The sequence below is a fragment of the Motacilla alba genome, chromosome 13 (assembly GCF_015832195.1).
Source record: "Motacilla alba alba isolate MOTALB_02 chromosome 13, Motacilla_alba_V1.0_pri, whole genome shotgun sequence".
Taxonomy (NCBI): Eukaryota; Metazoa; Chordata; class Aves; order Passeriformes; family Motacillidae; genus Motacilla; species Motacilla alba.
In genome coordinates this window covers 7,850,207-7,877,002 of record NC_052028.1, presented here as the reverse complement: position 1 = coordinate 7,877,002, position 26,796 = coordinate 7,850,207, and the positions used below count along the sequence as shown (strand labels likewise).

The following is a 26,796-nucleotide window of genomic DNA, read 5'->3' as shown; positions in this document are numbered from 1 at the left end:
GCAGCAGCAGAGGGAACAGCTGAGCAGAGCACAGCAAAGGGAAGGCAAAGGCTCCTGTTCCCTCACCCAGCAGAAGGCATTCAACTCACACTGCCCACTACTACTGCTCTAATGTTGATAAATAATGAACTACATGATAAATGTAACTCACTACCCAGCCAGGTGATGCATCAACAAGCTAAACACACTGGCTACTCACACAGCAGTTTCTATAGGTGGTTTTAAATCAGGGTTTGTAATACTTTCCCTAAAAATACCTGACTTTCAAAGCAAGCCCCTCTTCCCAGTCATGCAGAGGAGGTGATTCTGGGTGCCATTGAGCAAAAGAACTAACTCAGCAATCTCCTGGGCAGGGCTGTGAGGTGCCTCTTTCTGCCAGTACCTCGAATGTACCCAGCCAATCCATTTTCCACGTCTTGGTAGGAAGCCTTTTTTGCTTGTTTAAATAGATACAACCAGGTAGAACTGCTTCTCTCCCTCCCGTGCCACTTCAGATTCTAACACAGGAGGGTATGGTACACGTGGTGCATATAGCCCAGGTTTTCCCAATAAAATGAAAATTATCATTACCTATGAAAATCAGTCATAGTTTGTGAAGTTTTCTCCATACTTTCAACTCATTTCAGACTCAGTGCTTAAAATAGCACTGAATTACATTTCACATACTATATTTAGAGTCTCATTCTATATTTTTGCCAGCAAGGAACATCAATTAATCCGAGGGTGGCCAGACATGGGCAGGGGCTGTGGCCACCTCGTGGACAGAGGGTGAAGTCCAGCTGCACCACGCTCCCAAAAATCCTCCTCCAACAGAGCTGAAAGCACTTTTTTCTCTAACTCAAATTTTACAATAGCTTCTAATAGGATTTTCAGTTGTTTTTCAAAACATTTATTTCACCGCAGCAGTTATAAACAGTGGACAAGCACATAATCTCAGTACAAAGGGTAGAGATAATTTTCACAGATACTTTCTAATACTCACTACGAAAAGTGATGCCAAAGGGCAACATTCACCATCATATCAGCAGAACACAAAACATTTGCTGGAATTTTACAGCCCCTTTCCATATCCTTCCTTATAATCTCTTTACTTACCTTTTTCTGTCAAAATCCAACTGACACACAACTATTGATGAAACACAATTTCTCCACATGCTCTAAGCTAAAGAACAAGGTCAGTATGAATTTATTTTGCAACCTTTTCTTCAGAGCTTTTCATCAGCTGAAAAAATAGCTGAAACTGAGGCACAGGATCTACCTGCAAACACTATGCTGAAAACACATTCTTCAATCTTTGACAGAAAACAACCTTGGCTAAGGTTATTTCAGAGAAAGTAACTCACAATATCTATTCAACTAGCTAAAACTGCAGCTCCAGCAACTCAAGGGAACGTGGGAAACTGAGCAAAGAGTAATCAGGCAGTTGTTAATCCTGTGAGAAAGGAGATTTTCTGTACCACAGAGAGGAAACTTGAACACTGTGGCCGCAGTGATCCTGCACCGAGCTGCCCGGGACAGATCATTCCTTGCCTCCCGTTCTCACAGCAGATGTGTTTAAAAAAAGCAGAGGACATCTGTGTCTTCAAATTCTTCCCATGACACAATACACTGTATGAAACAGCGTGGGCTTCAGCAGCAGTGCAGAAACCAAGGGATGGCTCTGCGGATGGCGCTGTTATCACAGAAGTGTGGTCAGCAGCAGCCTCAGCTTCTTTCAGCACCAGCTTTTATCAGCCCCAGCACACACAGTCTCCCAGCAAAAAGCTTAACCAGCTGCTCAACCAAAGGTAGTATAAAAACACAGAGATTTTAGTAACAATACCATGTTATATAAATATATATTCTTTTCTGGTAACATCCTCATCCCAATATAGTTAGAAGGGAGCCACCTGAATACCCAGACCACTTCTCATTTTTCCTGCCAGATGCCAACCCTCAGATACACCATATGAGGAGAAAATAAAAGAAGCATCAACTAAAAACTCACTACACAAAAGTAAAGCCACCAGCTAACCACCACCTTCAGCCACTTATTCCAACACATTTCTTTGAAAATAATTCACTCCTTCTTTTTTTTTTTTTTTTTTTGCAAGGATGGTGTAATACTAGTTTCTTAATTGTTAAGATGCAACTTTTTAAAACCAAGAAGTAAGTACTGTCAGCCAGAAAAATCATCAGAAAAATATAAACCAAACTCAAAGTTGCTGAGGAAGTGGTGGTCACCCTTCAGTTTCATTATTGGCATCTTTTTAAAATATGACCAAGATCTGGATGTTTCTGAACAAGCACCAACAGTGCAGGAACACCAATGGTGAGCAAAATTTTCAAGTAGGTGTCATTTCCTTTTGCTTCACCCTCTTCTCACCCAATCTCAGACTTTTAATCCAAGAAGCATCTTCACAAACTTGGAACTAAGGCTCCAGTGGAACAACAGTGGTCTCGAACATGGAGTTCTGACCACAAAGTTTCCCAACCAACAACTCCAGCCAGCACAACTGTAATTCACACGAGCTGCATCCAGATGCCTTAAGTCCACAACAAGGTCCAAGACAAATCTTCCTGCAGTGTTAAAAGCAGGAGGTAAAAGGGGGCAAAAGGGGTAAAAGCAGTGGAAAAAACAAAAAAAAAACCAAAAAAACAAAAAACAAAACAACAGCAAAATCACAAAAAAACCCAACCCCCCCAAAGAAACAAAAAAATAATTTAAAAAAAGGCAGCTCTAAAAGAAGAATGGAATGACTGCATCAAAAGCAATTTTACACGTCAAAAACACAAAACAAAAAACTAATGCTTCACTTTATGTGACCCCAGCCAGGTGTTCCAGTAACATATTATTCCCATTATTATTAAACACTAAACAGGAAATCTGGTCTATTTCTAAGGAAAATAAATTGTTCTGAAATGACCTCACAGTTGTAAATTCTGATTAATCTCACATAGAGACAACCTCAGTAATTGCAATCAGGTATTAGGGATGCTGAGGAAGTGATAAATCCCCCAGACTGCTCTCAGCACTGCCTGTCATGCTGTGTCCTTCGTGCCAGCAGGCAGAGCCAGCCCAGATCCGGAACAGCTGCACCAGCCCCGGCACCGGCCAAGGGACAGCTGCTCACTGCAGCACTCAGGGATGCTCCCAAACCCCAACCCTCACAGATACCCCAGATCCACCCTGATCCTGAAACAAGGGCTCCCAAAGAAAGCAGACTGGCAAGCGTTATTCGGTCAGACCAGAGTTTTGCTCAGGGAATGAGAAAAGGGCAGGAACCTGCACCAGAGCACCAGCACTTCAAAGCCGCACGTAAAACCAGCTGTGTCAGCAAGTTCCAGACAGATTGCTCTCACATGCAAACCTGTCCCAAAGAGCTGCACAAAACTTGTCTCTCAATCCACCCCAAACACATTAAATTCCTCTTGCAAGAACATATGCTTGGCTCACTCAAGGCTGCCCACAGCCAGCCCACGCAGGCTGCCGAGCCACCCAGGATTCCCTGGGTCACACACAAGAACCTGCTTCTTAAAAAGCACAAAGGATGACTGATGGGATTTTGCATCCGTTCCTTTTCCAAGCTAAGGCAGTTGGCAGGATGCATGTATTATATGTTTCAGAGCAAACAAAATATTAGTATTTTCTGAAGATTTTATGAAGATCCAGTCATGTGACTGAGAATATACTTTAAAAGAAATAGACACACGTTTCTGCATTTGAACCAACAGTTAAACCATATGGCAACAGCTTCCCAAATTCCAACGGCATTCAAAAAGACCAGCAGGTACAAAATCCTCCAGGGAAGGAAGCTGCATGGTTGAAAGGTACCTTCCTGTTTGTGTGCAGCTTAGCTTCTTGTCCCTTTTCAGTGCTCTGAGCAGAAACAAGGCTGGAAACAAACTCCAGCAGAATCAAGCACTCATTTGGTTTCAGGACAAGGATTTTAACAACCTCTTGGACAGTGTCTGAATTTCTTTACATTAAAGTTGTTATTTAAAGTGCCTAGATTTCAGTAAAGCAAACAGAGGTGATTCTTGGAGCACAGAGCACAAGCTGTGTAAGCTCTAAGTGGGAGGTTCCCTCCAGCCCAATGCCATTACTGGCTTCTCAGTGATGCAGCAGGCTCCTTATACAGATTGAATGCAGCTTTTATTAGGAATCCTGTCAGGCTCAATAAAGACTTTGTCACCCTTGGGGGGTGGGGGGGTGTAGCAGAAGAGAGGAAATGTTACTCAGCACAGTTTATAGCTTTCATTGCTTCCCTTCCTGTTGCTTCATCGAAGGCTGGAATCCGAGCTGTTTCCTTTACTTTCTGTTTAAGGCCAATTTAAAAATAGTACTCCCAAATTCTTTCCTGATACTGTAATACCAGAAATAAAAACACAGAAACATGTTGTAGTTCTCTGATCCATATTTTACACATTCAGATATCTACAGAGCAAATTCACCAACTTTATGGATGCTGGTTCAAGGAGCTCACCCTACACACTGTAAGCTACCCCCAAAACTTGTCAGAGGAGGAGAAAAAAATCCACTTAAACACGTGTAAGAGAGTATACAGCTCCTAAACTAAAAAGATGATGAGATGAACTGGAAAGCAATTCTCCCATCTTAACTTATTTACTCTTCTTGTTCAGTGGCATAGACATTGGACTTCAATAAAAATTCAAGTGATGCAACAGAATGTCAGCTCAGAGCTCTTTGCTTAAAGTAACAATTCCCTTTAAAGTAGCCTCCTATATAGCTGGAGGCCACTTAAAAACAAAACTAAAAACTAAATACAAGCACTGAGACACTATTAGGGAAGAGAAAGGTCGGATTAGTCAGTCAGACAAATGAAAATTTTATGAATGAAGGACATTAAAGTACGTTGCAGAGAATGGCAGAGTTTAAGCAGCACACCTAAGGAATGAAGCTGCATCATTCCACGTAGGAAACACCACTAATTCAAAAAGCCTAATTAAAGAACATTTCACAGAACAGCAAACTCCTGCATGATCTTATGTCACTGCCTGAGACTGTACACAGTAACATTTGTATACAATAAACCAGTTCGACTACTTCAGAGCTATACTCCATTATTCAGAAAAAATGGCATATATTTCATAAAGAAGCTGAACAATTTAAAATTACCAAAAACTTGAATTCTTTGATTTATGGGTTTTCAGATGTCTCCAGACTCCTGGAACCTATATCCATCAGACAACTATGGATCATATCCTGACTATTATAGAGCACTTCTCCCTAAACTCTTAACTTCCCATTTACCTATACAAATGACAGATACTGGTTTGTCCAAATAAGGAAATGTCAGTCTAGTTATTATAGTATCTTTATACTATATACTGTATGTATCTATATACAGAAGAAAAGACATTAAGAGAGACTTCATTTCACTCTTGTAAACCCAGGAAGCAATTCCCATTGACAGCATCCATTAATAACAGTATAGCCACAAACAGAAAACTAAAATCTGGCTCTTATTTTTGCAGACAGTAAGAACTATCATTTGCACACCTGGATTTTTATCTTATTTTTTATGAAAAAGTAACAAGTCCCTCAAAGGGGCAAATAGTTTCCTTATATATTCTTTTCTATTATTTCATTATAACATGCACATGGTGACAGGCAGAGACTTGCACTCCTAAGAATCAAACTATCCTTAAGAAAATTTGGAAAAGCCAGACCTGTAAATACAGAGTCTCGAGAGCCACTATTATAGCTTTTTGATGGACTGAAAATACCTCAATTCAATGGCATACTTCTAAAAGCAAAATAAAAGAACAGAAGTCTTTCCACATGAAAATAAAACAAAAAGTTTCTCTACTCACCAATCACTCCCCACACCCAATCCAGATAAACACCTTCCACCTCAGAACCCTGGATTATGTTGATATAGGACTTTGGTAGAAAGAAAAACATCTAAAGGAATGAGGGAGGGGAAATTTTGTATTATTTTTACTGCTGTTTCATCACAGAGTCAGCATTTCTGGAACCCTGACTTGCCAGAGAAAAAACTTCCTTCGGAAAAGCTGATTTTGCAGAGTGAAATTGCAAGGGCCCTGAACTGGAGAGACAGAACAACAAATGTCACTGCTTCAAAGCAAGCAGCTCATGGAGAGTTCTGAGTATGTGAAGCACCATTCAGCTCTTTTCATACCTAAGAATAAAAGCACAGCTATGAAAAAATGCCTTCAACTAAAACACTACCACAAAGTTCCCAGACACACATTACTTAATTTTTAAATATCTTTCAGACTTAAATGCTGATAATAGAAAAGCAAGTTGCCTCAATAACCCTTTTCTGAGTTGTAAAACTTGAGTTTTCTAAAACTTGAGTTTTCAAGTTCCTGAAGTTCAACAGGATGGGAAGCACAGAATATACAAAATTATCCCCTATCAAAGAGCAAGACTTTATACCAAACATTTTTAAATAGTACAAAGATCATAAAATCAGCCTCCTAGCCCAGGCTCTTGAAAAATCACCTAAAATCCACCAAAAAAATGGGTGGCTTCCAGTTCAATCAACACTGTGTTAGTCAAGCAGCTGACCACTTGTCAGAATTACCTACCTCCCTTCCAGAGGACAAGCATCCATCAACTAGCAATATTTCAGTTAACACCTTTTGGTTATAACTCCAAAAACATCAGCTCCTCTGATTCACAAAGGAACTCCCTGCTCTTTTCAGAGGAAAGTGTCAACATCTGAAATTCCTTTTTAAGAAAAGAAGGAATTGTGGTAGGAAAGGTCAAACATTGGAACATTCAGGGGAGAAAAAAAAAGGTACATTCTTATTAAATAAGAAATTTGGTACAGAAACCTGGGCATGAGGAGAGAGGAGGTGGAGGATGAAATCCAAAGGTCAGTTCTGTGCTTATCCATCATGACAGCTTGGGAGTGAGACTGAGTACAGCTCAGACATATTAAACACCTGAGTTGTTACTTACACACAACTTTGCTCTTACTGCAGAAAATGCTCTACTTCTTGTTCTCTTTCCTCCCTCTTGGACTAGCAACTGCTGGCTCACATTTAACATATGAACACTCCACTGTCAATGTTTTCATTGCGTTCTGCCCAATGTATCTTTGCAGCAAGTGAATGTTATAACTGAGCTCCCATTCTGCAGCTCAACAGGTATCTCACACACAGAAGGGCAGACAGACACTGTAACTGCACTTTACCGTAGCTTTTTTCCATCATATTGGTCATCAGAATTTCATACAACTGGATAAGAATATTGTTGTTTTTCTGATGGCACATTTACGATTTTTCTGTGTGTAATTTCTTACTTCTTTGTGAATTCAAGCAAGCAAAGATAATGTCTGTCCGGAAATTAAGTCCTGCTAAACAAATAATAGTGAAGGCAAAGTGAGATCTTTATCAATATTGTAATTTAAATCACCCACTCAGTATCTAGGTAAGGGAGAGGAATAAAGCTATATTAACTGCATAAAAATGTTTTGGTGCATCAGTAAAACAGGAAGAGAAGTATGAAATTGTAACTCAGAATAAAATATCACACAATTGTAATGCTCTCCTACAGTTTTTTTCAATAAAGTCGCTAAAGGAAAAAAGAAAAATCAACCTCCAGCTACTTAATTCCCATAACAATATCATTATGAACTATGAAGGAATTCCCGTAGTGGACAGCAGTAATATGTTCACCAGTAATTCCTTCTGCATCTTGGTATTAGGATACCCAAGCACTAGCAAATAGATCAACCCAAGAAAGTTACTGCAATGTATGGGAAGCAATACTTCTTAAAGAGTCTAAATTATATGAATATAGATTCCCACAAACATTACTAATACCTCAACTACTACAATATCCTCTCACATGTTGAGAAAAGTTACCATGCCTGTGTCATTGTGTCCATACAGTGGCAAACACACTTATATCCTTCATTAAAAAGAAAAAAAGGGATTAATCAGTAGCTCTTCACATCTTTGCTCATAGCAAAGAATTAGCCAGATTTACTCCACTGCAACATTTGAATGTAAAACCTCCACAGCAGAACTCTAGGAACTGATGCTGTGCCACTTTAACATCTACTTTTGTATTTCTCAGCAATACCTGTGCCATAAACCACAAAGAAGCTTACAGATCCAAACTGAGGGGTTATATATATATATATATATATATATATATATATATATATATATATATATATAAGCATATTCATCTAGCTACGTTAACAGGTTTCAAGTTTGAAATCAAATCAAATAAATGTCAGAGGTACAGATACCTGTGCACTTCCCTAGTCATTACATTGATCACTGATGCATAATGTTACAAAGGGAATAATTCTAATTAAGAAAATTAACAACTTCAACATTAGGAGGAACAACAAACAAGCATACAATTAAGAGACTGAATCAACCGTAAGATAATATTGTTAGTCAGGAATTTCTAGCTCCAAATCCTGCAGCCTACCCACCAGGTACCCAGCTTCACAAAGTACAACACACTTGTGACTAACACCCACAGAACTACAAACAAGATGCCAAGGAAGTGTCTCCTCCACCTCCACACTGAATCAAACAGGTACTAATTGACAACACGTGAGACATGGGCTCCTTCAGCTGGGTTGCAGAATATGAGATGATATGGAAACCTCTCCTCCAATGAGCCATTCAATCCTTAGGCAGACCAAAAACTCCAGAGGTTACAATCAGCCTTGACTACAAAACCAAAACAAGCCAATTCTATCACCTTTCTCATTCCTAAGAAACTATGATCAACACAATTTGTGATGCACCACACCAGAGATTCCTCTAACCTCTTGCTCTTCCAGTGTTAGCCAACCACAGCCCCTATGGAGGTATAACAAACCCACTTTTAAACAAATCAGTGGTCTCACCTAAAAAGAAGACTTCTGTTTTCAGACAGCAAAACTACCATTATTTACTGAAGATGAAAAAAAAAACCCACTCAACTAATACAAAACTTAATTCGAGCAAAATTGGATTTATAAGCAGCAATGCAATGCCTTCCTTTAATATTCCAACTTTTGACTCATCAGCTCACATTAAAAGAGAGGATCCACACAGGGTGATGAAAGGCAATGTCTGGACACAGCAGCAGAATATTACACCACCACAGCCTCTGGACAGTCATGCCTGTGCCTGCAGTCATGGAGAACACACACTCTAGATCACTGTCCTCCCAAGTGCAGGAGACACAGAAGGATCTGGTACTGCAGCTTAGACATTTTACATAATTACACTGAAAATTAAGACATCTCTGTTGTGTGTTTTCTTGAAAAGCTTGGCATTTAGTGTCTCAGCCTCTCGCTCAGGCAGCTGGTCCACTGCAGTACTTACCAAGTACACTCAGTTGAGGTGTTGGAAGGAATGGAAGACCCGTTATCTAAGGCTTCTCACTTTATTAGATTAGCATTCACAACTGTGAAAGTAGCTACGTAATTATATTTCATATAAAAATACATTTTAAGAAAACGTTCTACTAGAGTCAAAAGGGAGCTTGGGAAAAATCAAAGCAACATTACTATTCACCAAACTAAACACTGAAGTCCATGACTCCAGATTTTGCAGAGCCAGGTTTGCTTCATTTGAGAGATCCAAACTAAGCACAAGGGAAATTCTCAGTTTTTCTTAAAAACATGGCTGTACTCAGCTCTGATAGGTTATGAAGCACCTGTTAACTACAGGTCTGCTATACTCCATAATTACCTTCTACCTAAAGTGAACACAGGGGAAACAAAACAGAAAGAAGTTCCTCTCTTGAGCTGTGGGCTTCACCAGGAAATGTACCCCAATGGCTCAGGAATTGGGCTGAAATGGTGGGCCAGATATGCATGATAAGACATCTTTTCTAATGATCACACCTGGATGATACCCTTTAATCCTTGTATGAACTGCATGTCAGTTTGGAAGAACCAGAACAAGAAGACTGACAAGCATTTTGGATGCCACCTATGATGGCATCTATAGAGGAGTTTGCTGAAGGAAGCCTTCCCACCCAACAGAAGGGAAGCAGTAAATGTGTTTGACAGAAGGTCAGCAGTCTGACATCAGACTGCTGGTTTCCTTCCTACTTCAAATGGGAAACAGGAACAGAAACTTCTGCAAGTTGGAAAGAACAGTTTTACAGCCAAATCAACACAGCCTACTGGAGGCTGGACATGTTACGAAGAGCCCTGAAAATGTAGGATCAAGTAAATCAGATTTCAGTAGAATAACCTCCCCACGGTATCTGGTGGCCATTGGAAAGCACAACTCCTTGTGACAGGAGCATCATAAAGCTCCCAAAATTGAAGTACAACAAAATCAGCACCATCACCTTTCAACACTAAACCCATGACACGGTTTACAATGACAGACCAGACTCCTCAGCTTCTTCGAATACAAACTGCTAAACTGAAAAACATTACCACAGCTCTGGAACTCTCTTCACAGGAATTTGTATTTGGCCAAAAGGAACTGTATGTGCTTGCAATGCAACACACCACCACAAAAATTGCTTCCCTTCAGACCTTCACTCAAAGCTCATTAATGATCAGTCTTTGAAGGACGGACTGCTTAAATGTCAATGCTAAACAGGCACAAAAAGATTACAAAGAGAGAATCCCTTAAGGCAGTTATTTTTGTTCTATTCATCAAGAATTTGCTACACTCTTGACATGCTAAAAGCCAACCAATAATTAGCAGAGCTAAGGAACCTCAAGAAACCAGATGCAGAATGCTAACTAATTTGTGCATGCTTCCCTCAACTCAGGGTATTTCCAAAATACTGCATTGAAATGCTCAAAAGAGGAAGAAGGGTGTATCACAGTATCATCAAACAAAGGAAAACCCTCTGTATTTTAAGCCTGAAGCCATTGAAACAAGAAGACCTCCAAGTTTTAAAACCAGCTTTTCTGGCAATACTAAAATGAGCTGAGTTCTTTTACAGCAATATCAGGTCTCTCACAAGGAGGGCATCAGAGCTCTGAACAGACTTTATCAAGCTAATCTCAATACAGTTCTCAATGAAAACTCATTTTTGCACACGTCTGGCAAAGTGTTTTGCACTTCCCTGCAAACTGGAAATTCATCTGGAATGGTCCTGAGAAGTTTGCAGCTTCTTTGCCAGTGACAATATCACCACAAGCCACCTGTTAATGCCAAGGGACTCGTTTCCATCTGAAGACTGCCAGCTTTTTACACTCCTGGGATGGGAGCATCAGCCACTGCACACAGGGTTATTACAGAGCCATGGAGCAAACAGCAGCAGAGTGTGATCAGTGCACTCAGCAGCGCAGCACAGACGTCAGACAGCTGCTTACAGGGGTTTGGCTTCCTTCCCTGTGCTCCTCGGAAGTGGGGCTGTCCACAAGTGGACAAAACCTGGGCACAGGCACCTCAGTTTCCTCTCACAGCAGACATTCACACAAGTTCTGTAAGGCTACTACTCTCTTACAATTTATTTTCACTGTAGACAGATATCCAGCTCTCCTTACACAATGTGACACAAGAAACGGTTTTGATAAAATAAACATTACAGAAAAACTCCTCTCTGAAGCTTATCCAAAATAAATTTGGGTATACCACCTGAAGACATTTTCTTTTGAAAATCATTATATTTTTTGTAGTTACCTTTTTATTCACTACAATATTCTGCAGCTTTAATACTGCTTCTATGAGGAATTTAACACCTACACATCTTGACTGCTTATCCTCCACCCTTTGCATTTTTGGAGAACAAAAGCAGAAAAGAAATGTGTTTTTTTTCCATTTGGCAACTTTTCTGAATGCCAAGTATACTTGCAGTTCTCTCCCACCTCCTTCCACACCCTTTTTTGGCCCTTTCTCACTATTCTAGTATCTCCAAGAAGTTCCTATTGCAAGGTCAGTAACAAGGCAGTAGGCTCATATTCTAGGTCAGACTAAGCATAAAACACAGTTTAACTACCTAACCAGTCCCTGAAATAAGTTTTTTTTAATTCAGATACTGCAATAAGAAATAGGTTGGTAGAAAAATATTACATTACATATTTAAACTTTAATTCGTAAGTGAAAACTTTTAGTTAAATTATCACTCCACAGACAAAACTAAGTGCACGACCCCACTTCATGGGGAAAAGTATATACTAAAGGAAGTAAGTTCCAATAAAAAAATTCCAAGACTTCACCATAATTTCTGGTTTTACTCTCAGGGCTGTCACAGCTGTCACTAAAATGAAAAAACAGTTTTTCAGGAACAGTGGAAGCAAGTACAGGAAAAGTAATTTCGGAACAATAACATTTCACATGGTCTTTGGAAGATCACTGGGAACAGCTAACCTAATACACACTAACTCTACTTGCTCCTATAACAGGATTTATATGAAGCAGAACTCATATTACCTCCTGCAAAGAACCAAACCAATCCTATCTGGGAAAGTTCCAGGTATGAAATTACCTGTCCCCAGCTTCCCAGGTTTGCAAGGGGGGAGCACAGGGGAAACTGCAGGCACCACCTGCCTGCTGCCACCAGCTGCAGCTTGCAGGGTCCCCACAGCTGGTCTGGAGCACCGACTTCTGTGACAGCAATGGACAGAAATTTGAGTCATTTTTCTGCCCCCTACAAGCTGCATTTACTACCACCCTACCATCACAGTTTAGAGAATTAGGCCTTGAAATATCTGATCAATACTAACATATGACCTAGTCTGCACAATCACATCTGCTGAGCCCTAAATCCTGCATTTAGTATGAAGATTATCAGGAAACAATCTGCTGTGATCTCTGGTTTTTAGTTACAGTTACTTTGGCCAATAGCTTGAAAAATATCTCTAAATACTAGACGCGTAAGTTTCTAGTTTCTAGTTTTGTACGTTTCTAGTATGCCCTGAACCACACACTGAAAACAATGAGTTTGTTTTACAATCACCTCTCCAACACAAAAGCCTTGTTGACAAATAGATCATCAGTCCAGAAAACCCCACAACCACTGAGTGAACCTTCTAAAGACTTCCTTGGAACAAAACAAATGAAAAGAACAGAAAGGATGTGCAGCCCTCTCAGGGCATCCTAACATCCCCCTGAAAGCTTGAACAGAGACAGGGGCTGCACACCAAACACCCCAAGGCAGATGCACGACAGCATCGGTATCAGACACCAAACTTTCTGAACAAGATGAAGGAAAAGGGATGGAGATTTGAAGAAGACTTTGTGCTTTGAGAATAACTTCACAGGCAGATTAGGAACTTGTTGTATTCTAGAAATGTTTGGTTAAATATTCTGACCTACACTCACACCAGATTCTCAACTTCCTTCAACAAACAGGCACAATGCTACTGAAATCTGTGCTTGAGAATCACTCTGTGTTAGGACTGTAACAGCAGGAGAAGCTTCAAAAAGAAAACAAAAAAGCAGTAAGAGATCTAGCCACACCTGAACAACAGTGTTTTCAGACAAAGCTGTTCCTACACATACCAGACTCTGCACTGATTAAAGAATGACACAAAGTTCTTCTCCTAGGTAATAAGTGACAGGACAAGAGAAAATTACCTCAAGCTGCACCAGACAATGTTTAGCTTGGGTAGCAGGAAAACTTTTTTCATGGAAAGGGCTGCAAAGCATTGGAACTGACTGCTCAGGGTGGTGGAAGAGCCACCATCCCTGGAACCATTCAAAAAAACCGTGTGGATAAGGCACTTAAGGACATGGATTATTGGTGAACACGTGGCGGTGCTGGGTTGATGGTGTGACTTGATCTTGGAGGTTTTTTTCAAACCTTAACGATTCTGTGATTCTGTAAAAGTACTCAAGAGCATTTCCTTTAGGCTGAGGACTGCTCTCCCAGATGGAAGACACTGGTGTCTGCCATCACTGACAGGGAAAGTTCCTCCCCCAGGTCTGAGAGCAGAATTCCTGCAAGCACCTTCTGACCTATCTCACTCTGCAGAACCACCAACACACACAGATCATGACCATCTTGTTTCCTCTCATACAAGAGTCATACATAAGAGTGCCTCAGAATATAATTTCCTTTAAAATCCTTACTGTACATATATCTTGGAGAAAAGATATCTAAAAAAATATACACAAGGTGTGCAGCAGGCACCCACACATAAACAGGCGCGTATACGAGTCATAGAAAGCAAGAGACACTAACACACAAATTACAAAGCCAAAATATTTTGTTACCACTTTTGGTGTGGCCCTACTTCCTTAAGATGAACCCCAATGTGCAAAGGCAAGTTAGATTAGGCAACAGCCTCTTTTTTGTGTAGCTACACACAACAGATACTGCCTAACTATTACACTTAACTAGGACATTCAGATTCAACAATTTCACCAAGACTTCGACACAAGAAGTACGGGGAGCCACCAGCTGCGCTCATCAGTCCCACTCACTCTTGGGGTGGTCCTGTGCAGGGACAGGAATTGGGTTCAATGATCCTTGTGGATCCCTTTCAACTCAGAATGGTTTTTGATTCTAATATAATTCCTCAAGCTCAAGGTTAACTTGAGCTCTTTCTCAGCTAGACCCAACTGCATTCACATTTCTTCATGTAAACTGGACTAGCACTGGGAATAGGTGCAGCTCATGTTTGAAAAGGCTGAGCCAGTGCTTTAAGATATCCACTCACTTGGATGCCATAACAGAACCACATTCCTGCTCACCGCTTCATTTCAATGAATCAGAATTGGAAATTACATGCAGGAGACAAACAAGGATGGTGGAACAGCTTTTTACCTTGTCATGTGTAACTCAGTGACTCACTACACACAAACCCTCAACTTTCTGCAAACAATGCCAATATACATGAGCCATTGTCCACAGGGTTATTAGTGCACTGTAATTTCATCTTCTCTTTAATACATCCATGTTCTGGCGAGCAGACTTTACACTGGATGGAGGAATTTTCATTAGTCACGGCCCAAGAGCAGAGTGAAACATGTAGGAATAAAGGGCCAGCACAGATAACTTAGAATAACCCTTCCAATTCTATGCATAGAACCAAACAGCATCACTTGGCTCAGACACAAAACATCTGTCCACTTCTGCTCTTACAAGGTGAGGCACTGGAACATAGATACCCCATCTCTAGAAGTGTTAAAGGCCAGGCTGGACAGGGCTTGGAGCAAACTGGGATAGTGGAAGGTGTCACAGCCCATGGCAGGAGGCTGGAAAAGGATGGTCTTTAAGACTCCTTCCAATCCAAACCATTCTGTGATTCTGTGACAAAGAGGTGAGAGACTCCACTACACAAGGTATCAGTATCAGCACAAGGAGAGGCTAAAGCCTGCCAAAGCTCTTCCTAGCGGGTGCCAAAATGTTTGGCTTAGAGACACAGCTCTGAGTGACTCCCACAAACCAAAATCCCAGGGTCTGCCATACCAGGGAAAGCAGCAGCAACACAGTCCCAAGGACCCTTCACAGACCCACATTTAGAGAAGCTATTTCAGAAACCAACATGGCCCCAACCAGACTTCACAACACTGCTCCAAACCAATTACAGGGACACCTATAGGAGCAATGCCCATGACTTTACACTGCAATGATGGAAGCACCAGATACTCATTGAACCACGGAAGAAGCCCTGATCATCCCTCAGCTGCCAGGGAGATCAGATACCACAAAGTCACAGCTATTAGATGGAACAATTGTATGCGTGTTCCACCTACACCAGGTGATAAACAATGAATGTTCAGTCTAATTTACTTCTCAGAGAAAGTAAACTTTTAATAAAAACTCTGGTATTTTGTTTTTTGTGGGTTTGGTTTTGACTTCCTTTTTTTTTTAAACAGCTGTGGTTCACAATGATCTTCCAAAAATAATTAACAAATTATATACACCTACTCCAAGGCAACTTAAACATCACAATGTTTCCCTGTCTCCATCACAGTTTGCTTTAATCCTTTCACTCCTGCCCAGATCTTCCTTTCCAGAACAGTGCTCAACATCCTTACCACAAAAAAGGTTAAAATGGACACAGACTCTAAAAATCAAAAAACTCACCCATTCCAAAACATTCACGCTGATTTTCTCTCCTTGTTTAATATTGCATTTTTTTTGAACAAGGAAACTTAGTTAGACAGACTTTATGAAATATCTATTTGTCAATAGTCACTTCAGTAAAACCAGTAAATGCAGTCAAAGCTAAAACAGTGCCCTGAAACCTGATTTATTTCATTGGAACCACAAATCTCTATTTGACTGAAATCAACAGGCTTTATTTTTAAGAAAGCTGGAAAAAATATTTATTTCTGAGAATTACAGGCAAAGTTCCTTGCAGGTATTCCAGCCAGATAATACCTGCAGAACAGCCAAATCAGATCCCTGCTCTGTGAACAAGGTACCTTGTCCAAGGCTTAGCACACTCTTATTTGTGTCTCTGAGACATAAATAATCCAAAGACTAATATGAGCAACACCTTCAGGCATGCTGATGAAAGCACAACAACAAACTCAAAAAAAAAAGTTAAGAAACAGGTAAAAAACATTCCTAACACAGATACTGAAGTCCATATAGCTGAATATTTACATAGATTAACATTTGTTAAAACTGGTAAATGTTCCAATATTGTATTTTGGTTCATTTGAAACAACCAATAAATTTTATTTTTTATGTTCAACTAATTTAGGGCTGATTTCAGCTTCAGAAAGTGTGTTGTACTTAAGGTTCCAGGTAGTAATAATCTGAATTATCTGGATACTGATATATGCCAGGTTGTTGAGTACCTCCGGCCAAGAATTCAACTGTATGCCACAACCACGGAACTGCGTCCACATGGCAATGGGAACATAAAACAACCAAGCACCACTGATTTTTAAATAAGACTTTGTGAATTCCAAATCAATCCTGCGATCAGTCACAGATTAAAGATGCTAATTGAGGTTACTCTCAATTATTCAGAGAAGAGATTTGACTCTGCCCAGTCTTGGAGAACGGGACATCACATTTTACCTGCACTGGTTTCCCAGGGACGTTTAGGAAGGCTGAACAACTACTGCCAACACACACCCATGGGTATTTATCTGAACTTTTGGAATGAAAGATAAAATATACCTGCCAAAGAACATCACTCTTGATCACCTCAGAAAACAAGGTACATACACAAAGTTTATGAAAATGAATTATCAAGCAGCATTTAGTGAGGTAATACAAGAGTTTGCATGCTTGGCTTTTTTTATTACAGGAAAACCTTAGGTCTAACTGAGATGAAGACTCATGATACTACACTGTGTTAAGAAACAAAATAAGAGACAACTACCCACCTAAAGCACAAGACAAAACAGAGGAAAATTTAAGCACTAAAAGCTTCCTAACTCATCAAGGTGGCAGCTGAAGGGACGCTGTTTTCCCAAAGCTTTGAGGCTTGTTGGACAATCCTCCAGGATTTTCAGTGCTGTATTTACCATGAGCTTAAATACATTAATTTAATGAGCAGCTGGGAAAAAAATGTGGTTTTGTTTTACCTTCAACTGAAAGCTATGTGGCAGGGAAGCACAGGAAGAAGAGAGAAGGCTGATGACTGTTTCATTAAAAGTAATAAGAATTTCAACTTCATTAACACAGAAACTATAGTCTGCTTGTGAATAAGACCGAATCTTAAGAGCTGTCAGCCAGCATTATGATACTCAATGTGCCACTCCTCATGTACCTCTCCTCTGAACTTTGGTTTTAGTAGGTGGCTATAAAAAAGCTTTACGACACATTTTATTTAAAGAGGCTAATCTAATATTCAAGAAGACGTCACAAGTCTAGGTCTCTCCTAGTCCTAGCAAGATGCTGATGGAATATGGTGTCAATGACAGGCATGCACTCCCAAGTCTTTCTCTGAAATTGCAGTTACTCAGCATTTTTGTCCATTAATCAATTTCTGTGCACTTGATTTTTCAATCATACTGAACATAAGTAAAACTCTAACTTTTGCCTTCACAGAACTAGTTATAAATTATTCATATTACAAGGTTTTACATTTTTCTAAATGTAAAAGATAATTGTTGCCCTATGAGTGCAGAAAGGCAATCTGCACAGGGTACACAAGGACCCAGGAAGGAATTCATTAGCAGTAAATTGCAGGCACATCAGTATGTGTTCCTATCACTTTGGTTATCACCAGTGATAACTAATTTTTCCACTTCAAAGGTCTCTTCCAGCTTCCCAGCACAGTCACTTGCCAAGATCATCCTAAGTCCCTGCATGGTGAGGGATGGAAGTCGTGTAGCACTGGTCAATGCATCTTTGATCAACGTTTCAGGAGGTTCTCTGGCAAACACACCAAAGCACAAAGACACACAGCAATCTCAAGGATTTTACAACAGTTGGCTGCTGCTCATCTTCAGTTTGAGCTCCAGAACTGGTAACTGCATGACAAAGTCTTACAAAGTGTCACCTATAAAAAACAGATCACAAAAAGTTGGGAATGAAAGTGTAAGACAGAGGTTAGGTAGTAGAAAAGTATGGCAGAAGTCAGGTGTCCATCACTCCTCTGTCCCTGTTTTAGAGGCCCACATACTAACAGTAAGGTGCTTTTATTAAACAGAAACCAGCATCTGCAACTTCATTTAACACAAATTTATTTTGGCTTTACAGTAACTGCAAGCATCCCAAATTTCGTGGTGACTTCACAACTCTAATTACTTTCAATGGCTATCCAAAGCCAACACCTTGACACAGTTACATTCCTAAAAGCTCACTTCAGATTCTAAAACAACAGATTTCTACAATGCTTAATCCCATTTCACCTACTGAGTTTACAGAAAATTATTAAAAGGATGAAAAAACCCACTTCAAAATACCAGTTATTTCTGGAAACAAGAAGCAGATGTTCTCCTCTGTTTGGCTCAGCTGTGCTGCAGTACAAGAGTGCCTTTGTTATGCTGTCAACAATCATTTATTTTATTTATTACAGCTATTTCATAATGCCTATCAATGTACCATTTGTGCATGATTTACATTCACACAGATCTATTTCTCTATATCTAAACCATCAAGAAGCATCACATACGTGCTCCAAACGGCAGACACTGTCATGACACAATTCTGCAAATTAGGTTTTTTCCTCTTTCCACTGTATTAATAAAAAGGGAACAGGAAGAGAAGAAAGAATTAGTATTGCCAAATGAAGTTGAATTAACATTAATCAAGAATTACTGCAAAAAGATGAAGTTAGGAAAACACAAGAGCTCAGAGTATAAAAATAAACTCCAATTCTTTGAAGTCAAATAAAAGCACAGCTTTCTGAGCCACGAAAGTAAACACTGTCTAGAACAAAGTCATGAAGAACTAAAAAGATACTATATTGGGAAGAGGTTCCATTAAAAATGGAAGAGAGCCTGCTCACAGGAGGGGAGGAGAAGGAAAGACAAAGAAAAAGGAGCACAATCATTTGCTGTTTGGCCCTATCAACCACCGAGTCCTTATCTGTGGCAGCATGAACAACTCCCCTAAAGACCAACATCAGAGCCTTTGTATGGATCTGATAAGGAATTCTGGGCCTCAAAAAATTAAATATTTAATGAGAGCACACACATGGTGGCAAAAGCATTCATCCTTCCCTTCTACTGCTTTGAACTAAAGATTTTCTCCTATTAAAATATTCCCAAAGTACTAATTTAATATCCCCACCTGTGACAAGAAACACTGCACGGTAAATCCCATATTCCCAAGCAAAAACTGGAGGATCTGCATGTATAAACACTCACAGATTTACCATCACACAGACATCTGCATAACCTTGGGAGGAAAATGCATATATTAAAATACTAAACAAGTGTAAGAAATCCTATTTTTTAAGTATAGGTATGATTATTTTTTTTTAAGTATCCAACTACTGCCATAGTTTCCTCCCTCTGAAAAGACAGAAGGGATGATTTGTTAGGATAATCTATCATCAAAACTAATATCTGAGAGATCAGTCACAAATTCTGCACTTTTAGGCCATACCTGAAAGACAGGCACACAGATTTATTTCCAGTGCCAGCACAGGGGCACAGGCCACCAGGGAACCAGCAAGGTAGACGTTTGACTAAATGGGTCTCACTCAAATCCCAAAGCAGCACCTGCTACATACACGAGCATCAGTCCACAAGGGAACATTCTGGAACTCTGTCCACATAGAAGTCACTTGCATCACATATGAACAATATGCACCTCCAGTGATGCATCAAAAGAGAGGAAAGGGAGCAAAATATTTGCCAGCCTTCAGTAGTTCCAAAAAAGATTCTAAACAGAGTTACCCAACACTGTGTTACTTAAAAAACATACGTAAAATATGTATGCATACATAAAATTTCATAAAAATGTATGCATAATTAAATTTTTGCTACAATCCCTACAAATTAATCAAAATAATTCCCCCTGGCACAATAAATTGAAGATTACATGTTCATCTTCATGAAGATACATTAAGTATCTGAGCAACAACTAAAAAAAAAATCAAGTGTGTACATGCCTAATATGCATAACTTATACACTTTAACAATTAGCAAACATTGGAATGTTACCACAACACTGAAAACTTGCCCTAACACAGATTTTTCCAAACAAAAATATTTGTAGTATCAGGAACTAAAACATTTACTTGAGCAAGACAGTGAGGTACATTTCAAAATAAGTAAATTATAGAAAATTTTTAATATCTCCCTGCTTAGTTTTGTAGTTCTTAGAAATTAAAACGTTTTGTCAATGAAAAAACCTACAATCAGAATCAGATGGATAAGTGTACTACTTGTAAGCAAAATCTGGCATGTGGAGTGTTTATCTGTATTTTTCCAGAGGCTGCACAGATGACAGGAATGAAACACCAGACCATGCTACTGATCAGCACAGCCCCAACCCTGTAATTTGTAATAAATACCCAGGTAAATTGCTCATATAAACTGCAGGATCAGAAACAGAGATGGGGGCAGAGAGGGACTGAAAGTAATTAAAACTCTTGTGGTTGAGCAGCTTTGGCTTTATCACAAGATACCAATGGTGGCTCGGGGAATTCGAGGGGGTTCCAGCACAAAAACGCAGTCAAAGGGCACGAGCAGCCCCGAGCAGCTGATTTCGTGTGGGAGGAACTGATGATACCTTCCCACCAGAGTAGGAGGGGAGAAATGAAGCCACACACACGTTAGTCTGTGCACAACTGGATACTTCAGGACAGGAGTCACCAGATTGTTCATCCTGTGCAGGGACACCCGAAATTTGGGTCTGATCCTAATGGCTGCGCTAAGCAGGTTTCAGCTTCCCTGCCCCAAGTCTTGCAGCCTACAGAGGAAAGAGGACAAGTCAGGATGTTGAGATAAATAAATAAATGAATAAACAACATTGCAGTTGTTTTCTCCAGTTCACTTACCACCCTATCCATCTGTCCTCACATCCTGTGGGAACCCAGGACATCCCTCTGGGTGCCCTGGATGTCCCTTTTAGATAAACAAAAAAGGGGGGAGGCAGGCGCAACACCTTACATGCGGTTGAACAAAGCTCTGTATGTGTTGAATTTTTTAAATGGTTCTTTCTCAGAGCCCCCTGCCAGCGGCTCTGGCCATCCAGAGCACCCAGAGGGATGTCCTGAGTTCCCACAACATCCCAGAGCAGATGTTGGGAAAATCTATCAGTGTGACTGTGACAGGGGATTTCATGCTTTGGACCTGAGCAGGTAACAGAGATCCAGACTGGGGACCCCCAGGTACACCCTGCTACCAATCAGGGAAAAGCTTCTCTTTCTAAATGTATGTAAACAAAAGTATCCTAAGAAAAAAAAAGTGATTTAACTGTAATTATCTACTCAGCAACAGGGAGCAAGAACGGAGGACCCAATCCTGCCAAGTTTTAAGTACATGTTTAACTTTAATCACAAGTAGTCTCACTGTGCACTGTCTCTAAAATTAGCCTGCCAAAACAGGGCCAAATTAACAAGGGAATTTAGATTTTTCAAATCATTTTAGAAGTATTATTACTTAGATAGCAAAGATTAGATTTTTTTTTCCCATCATTAAGATACCATGGAAAATTCAAACCTGCACAGAACGCTCATGACACTCTCAATGGAAACCTACACAAATCCACAAGTAGTCAGTCATTGTGGTATCTGACAGTTTAACACTACAAGGTTAAGCAGAATAATTATTTTAAGGCCGTTTTAGCCAAAATGAGGTGCTAACCATAAGGAATTCCATGATGGCTGCTGGGGGAAAAATTGAGGATGCCCAAAAAAAAAAGAACAAGAAGCCCTACACAGCCACAGAGGTTGGTACAGCAAGCAGGAGCAGTGGTGAGCAGGGGTTTTGGCCAAGGCAGATTACCTGCTCCCCACAGTCCAAGCCATGACGAGCCAGCACGGAATGCCAGCTCCTGAATGACACTTCTGTGATGAACCCAGTTGCCCAACACTGCAAGCCACACTAGCAAAGGAATTTTGCTAACTGAAGACTCCAGTTGAAGAGAAAGAACGCTCTGAAGCAAGAGAGGAGCGCTAAAAGTAAGAAAAAAAGAATGGACACTGAAACTGCCTCATCGTTAATTCAGAGACACAAGGAGGAATGTGCCAGATATCCCAAAGCAAGTAACCATTGGGACTGAACATCTGTATTTCACTCACTCAGCCGACTTGAAAGGGAAGGAGGGACTCTGTCCTGCTAGGATGAACCCGGAGCAGCCTCTGAGCAGCTCTCTAAGTAGCCCTTCCATAATTAACTTATAAGGAAGACCAGGCAGGACATTCTGCTCCCCATGAAGTACCAAGGGAGAACAGATGTTTCCCAGTCTCCAAGGGAAAAACTCAAGAGTGTATCACTTTATAGCACTAATTCTTGAGCACATTAAAAGAAAAATCACAGCAAGGGAAACAAACGAAGGAAGGCAAAGGGTAAGTAAGCAAACAAACTCCAATCAGACCTTCAATAAATGCAAATTATATCAAACCTATTTCATTATTAAGTTAATGCTCCATGACATTACCATTCCCAAAAATACACGGCTGATTACAGACTAGCTTGTGGGGTAGGGACAGAGAAGGCAGTTAATTGGAAAACGCGTTTTATTGTAGCTTACTAGCCTCACACATTTCTACACTCCCACTCACTGCAGAAACATCTTTATGAAGTCTGGGCAGCATAATTAGTTTGGTTTTGTTTAAATCTGCATCACTGTACAGGTAAGCAAAAGCCTTTCAGCTCCCTAACTTTTCCCATAAGTTTTGCATCACTGAAATATGCATCATTTTACTTTTCGGTAATCTACTTCTTGTTGTTCTTCTTCCTACAGCTGGCCCGAAGTACTCCATGAAGCGCCTTGCGCCCGTACCCAGCGTGTTACCGGGCGTTTAAACCTCGCTGGTCCCGAGAGGGCCAACTTCGGAGAGAAATAAATAAATAACCGAGCTCCAGACACAAGTTCGTGCGCCAGCCCGGTCTGTGCGCGCACCGCGGATCCCGCGCTGTCGGAACACGGATTTACGCAAAGGAAAAGTGAGAAAGTAAATAAAAGGACCCGCTGGGAAGGAGCCGGAGCCGCCTTACCTCCGGAGTGCGCTCGGCGGGCTTCTTCCGCAGCGCCTGTTTGATCCTGGGCTCCAACGGGGCGCTCATCGTCCAGCGCGGCGCCCCCCGCCCCGCGGCGCCTCGGGAGCGGCTGGCGGGGCGCTGCCGCGGGGCGCGCCGCGATCACACCGCCGCGGCCCGCCGGGGCTCCTGCCCGGGCTCCGCCGCCCTCCTGGCCCGCGGGGGACGCACCGCGAAACGTTCCCCGCGCCGGGGCCCGGCCGGGGAGCGGACCGGGGGAGGCCGGGGCGGGAGCGGGGCCGGGCGCGGTGCCCGCCGCCGGGCCGGCTGCTCACCAGGCGGGCGGCGCTCGGGGCGCCTCGGGCTCAGCGGCGGCGGCGGCGCTCGGGGCGGGCGGCGGCGGCTCCCGGCGCGCTCCCGGGGCGGCCGGCGCCGCTCCCCATCGCGGCGCGAGCGCTCCGTGCGCGAAGTTACCGGCCCGAGCGGGACTCCCCGCGCGCTCGGCCCCCGCGGCTCCGCCCTCCGCGCCCGCACAAAGCGATGCGGACGGGCGAGTTGTTCCGCGGCGCGGCGCCAGAGGGTCCGGAGAGAAACCCCGCGGCCGCGTACGAGCCCGCGTCTCCCCTGAACACGCCGGGAGACGCCGCCCCCGCCCGGACCCCCCACCCCGGTCACACACCGCGCATCCCCCGGTATAGAAAAGCGCGAGAGCGGGCGCTTTAACCCAGAGAATCAGCAAGAAGAGCGAGGGGCGGGGCGGAGGGGGAGTGGGCGGGGCTATGGTGAGCTCCGCCCCCACGCGCGCGGGGGGCACGGGGGCGGGGCCGTCGGGCGGCGCGGGGCGAAGGCTCGCGAGCGTTGGGAGGGGCCGGGCGCGTGCGCGGTGCGGCCGAGCCGAGCCCTCAGGAGGCCGCGAGCGTCCGGGCAAAGGCGCTTTGTGCTGCCCGGCACCCGCGATCAGCCGTGTTCTTCAGCAGCCACAGCCCAAAGAAAGCGTTTTCTGCATCGCTCGGCAGCGGAGTGTCCGTGAGCAGGCTTCGCACCAGGCATGCTGTCACGGCACCGCTGCCCTGGAGTTTGCGTGCGTTCCCCCTTTCCCTCAGGCTGCAGTTCAGTTCGGAGAATGTTGATTCTCCTCCGTGACTCCTGAGCTGCTCCGAGCCTTTGCCGCAGGTCGCTTCTGGAGGACTGGCCCCATCCTCGCGGTGAGGATCGCAGAGCCCGGCCGGGTTCGGTGCCGCTGCCCCGCCCGGCCCCGCCGGAGACAGAGCTCGGCATTAAATACAAATAAGGAATACATGAGAAAGGAAAGCGCTACCCCTCGGGGGTCCTGTGGGGTTTTACAAACTCCTTCCAAGCCCTGCATTGCTGGCCCTGACGGCCGCTCGGGGACAACAGGAAGCAGCCACATACCAAACACACATTGCAAAATTTTCCTTCCTATTACAAGTCCGATTCTGTAAATTTATGAGATCAAAGCTTTGCAGGCATACAACTTGCCCTTTTGCTTTTTCCTCTTTCCTTCCTAATAACTAATAAGAGTGTTTTTGTTCCTGCCCTTTCTCCAGCTACCCCTTCCCGTTCTCTTTACCACTTGCCCTTTATGGCACAATTACCTTTGTTGTGCTCAAGGACTTGATTATCCCTTCCACGTTGTTTTATAATATTTCTACTGTTTTCTTCAAAAAAAAAAAAAAAAATCTGAGGAAACACGTCATTTCCTCCAGTGTAGACTGTTCTGATGCTGTGCCTGGTATCACTGCAGGCACAACAACCGTGGGATGGACAGCAAGGATCTAAAGAAAAGCTGCTCTTAGCATCACAGTCATTACACCTCGTGCACAACAGAGAGAATATGAGATGCTCCCAAAACTGACAGGAAAGACACAGGATTCAGTCTCATGAAGTCTATCAAAACTCATTTTCTTTTTTTTTTTTTTTTTTTGTTCTCTTTGAACTTCTGTTGTAAATGTAAGATTTCCAAATATCAGGGCTATTATTCTTCCAAAGGTCAGAAGTTTGTACTAGTTATTTGGCAGAACATGTTATCCTCTTTCAACTTTAGTACATAAAATATTGTTTCCAGTGGTGTGGGAATCTTCAGAGATTCCCTGCCAGGAACCAAATGGAAAAGATATAGAGAAAAAGCCCTCCTGAGTAACTAAGGAGAAGAAAAGAAGAAAATAATTGAAGCATGAATCCTTTTCTGTTAGGAGATTTATTTTTTTTTTAATCAGAGATGTAATAGCAAATCAAGAGCTTTACCAGCTCAGTTCATTTTTAAAGACTGTGTAAAAATTAGTCAATGCTCCCCAGGTACAGGTGGCTGGATAATTATCAGCTAGCAAGAAAACCCCAGATTTTGGTGAGATCTACACAGGTTCTCATGGATCTGAAATTATTTATTATAAAACCTATTGGTTTTTAGCAGGGAGCTCATCACCTATTCCAGCTGTTCAGCATTCCTACAACGAACATAACACAGCAGTGGACACTCACCGTGGGAATAAAGTTAGTAGCCTAAAAATTCCTTTTTCTTTGGCACACAAATTCCCATCCTGAACGCCAGCCTACGGCCAGGCACAGGAGCAGTGAGGGAGCCAGCAGTATTCCATGGGAACCAAAGCTGCCAGTCCAATTTAATTGCTTAGCTCTCCTGACCTTCCCTCACTCCAAAATTTGGGTAGGTAATGGCTCTAATAGCTGCAGTTATTTCAGGAGCTATTTCAGCCATGGGGTTTATTTTCCCAGCTATCTGGAGAACAATGGGAACGAGTGTCATGATCCTCGCTGCTTGTTGGTGTTACAGGCAGTGTCTCCACGCGGTAAAGCTGACATGGTTAAACACAATTAAAAGGCTTTCACATGTGAGTAATTTCAGGGCTGGGATTAAGGGAAGTGGCCAAGCAGGACACCAATTGTCCATGCAGAGGGGAAAATTTGCTTCCCCTTTATCTGGATTGTATCCCTGCACAAGTAAAGCATCATCACTTACTGCAAAGTTTTTAAATTTTAAATAACAGTATCTGTATCATGGAAGAAGCAGAGGTGCTTTGCTATTAATAGAGATGAGTTGCAGTCTCAGGAGATTAAATGCTTCTGCTTCAAGCATCTGAATTTGGGAGGAGCAGCTGAGTTACAGAGTACATCTCCTCCTCCCAGTATGTTCCCTCAATTGTTCTGCTTTGCTGACACTCCCAAAGATGCCTTTTCGTGCAACGCCTTTTACCACCGTGTGTGCACATCCCAGATTCCTCAGGGTAAAACTCCACTTCCTCACCTCTCCCGCTGGGAAAGATTCATAATCATCATGCACTGAAATATTTTTAACTTTTATTTTTATGTATTCTATGTATTTAGTGTCCTGCAAGTTCTATT

The 26,796-nt window shown here is 42.1% G+C and overlaps 1 protein-coding gene across 11 annotated transcripts in view; it reads right to left on the bottom strand.

The window, feature by feature from the left end:
• Positions 1 to 23,505, bottom strand: part of RAPGEF6 (Rap guanine nucleotide exchange factor 6) — a 123,570-nt gene extending 100,065 nt beyond the window's left edge. For all 11 annotated transcript variants that reach the window (XM_038149959.1, XM_038149968.1, XM_038149964.1 and 8 more), the window contains exon 1: positions 23,437 to 23,505. In XM_038149959.1, the coding sequence (XP_038005887.1) occupies positions 23,437 to 23,505 (69 nt within the window). The remainder of the gene's footprint in view (positions 1 to 23,436) is intronic.
• Positions 23,506 to 26,796: the final 3,291 nt, after the last annotated feature.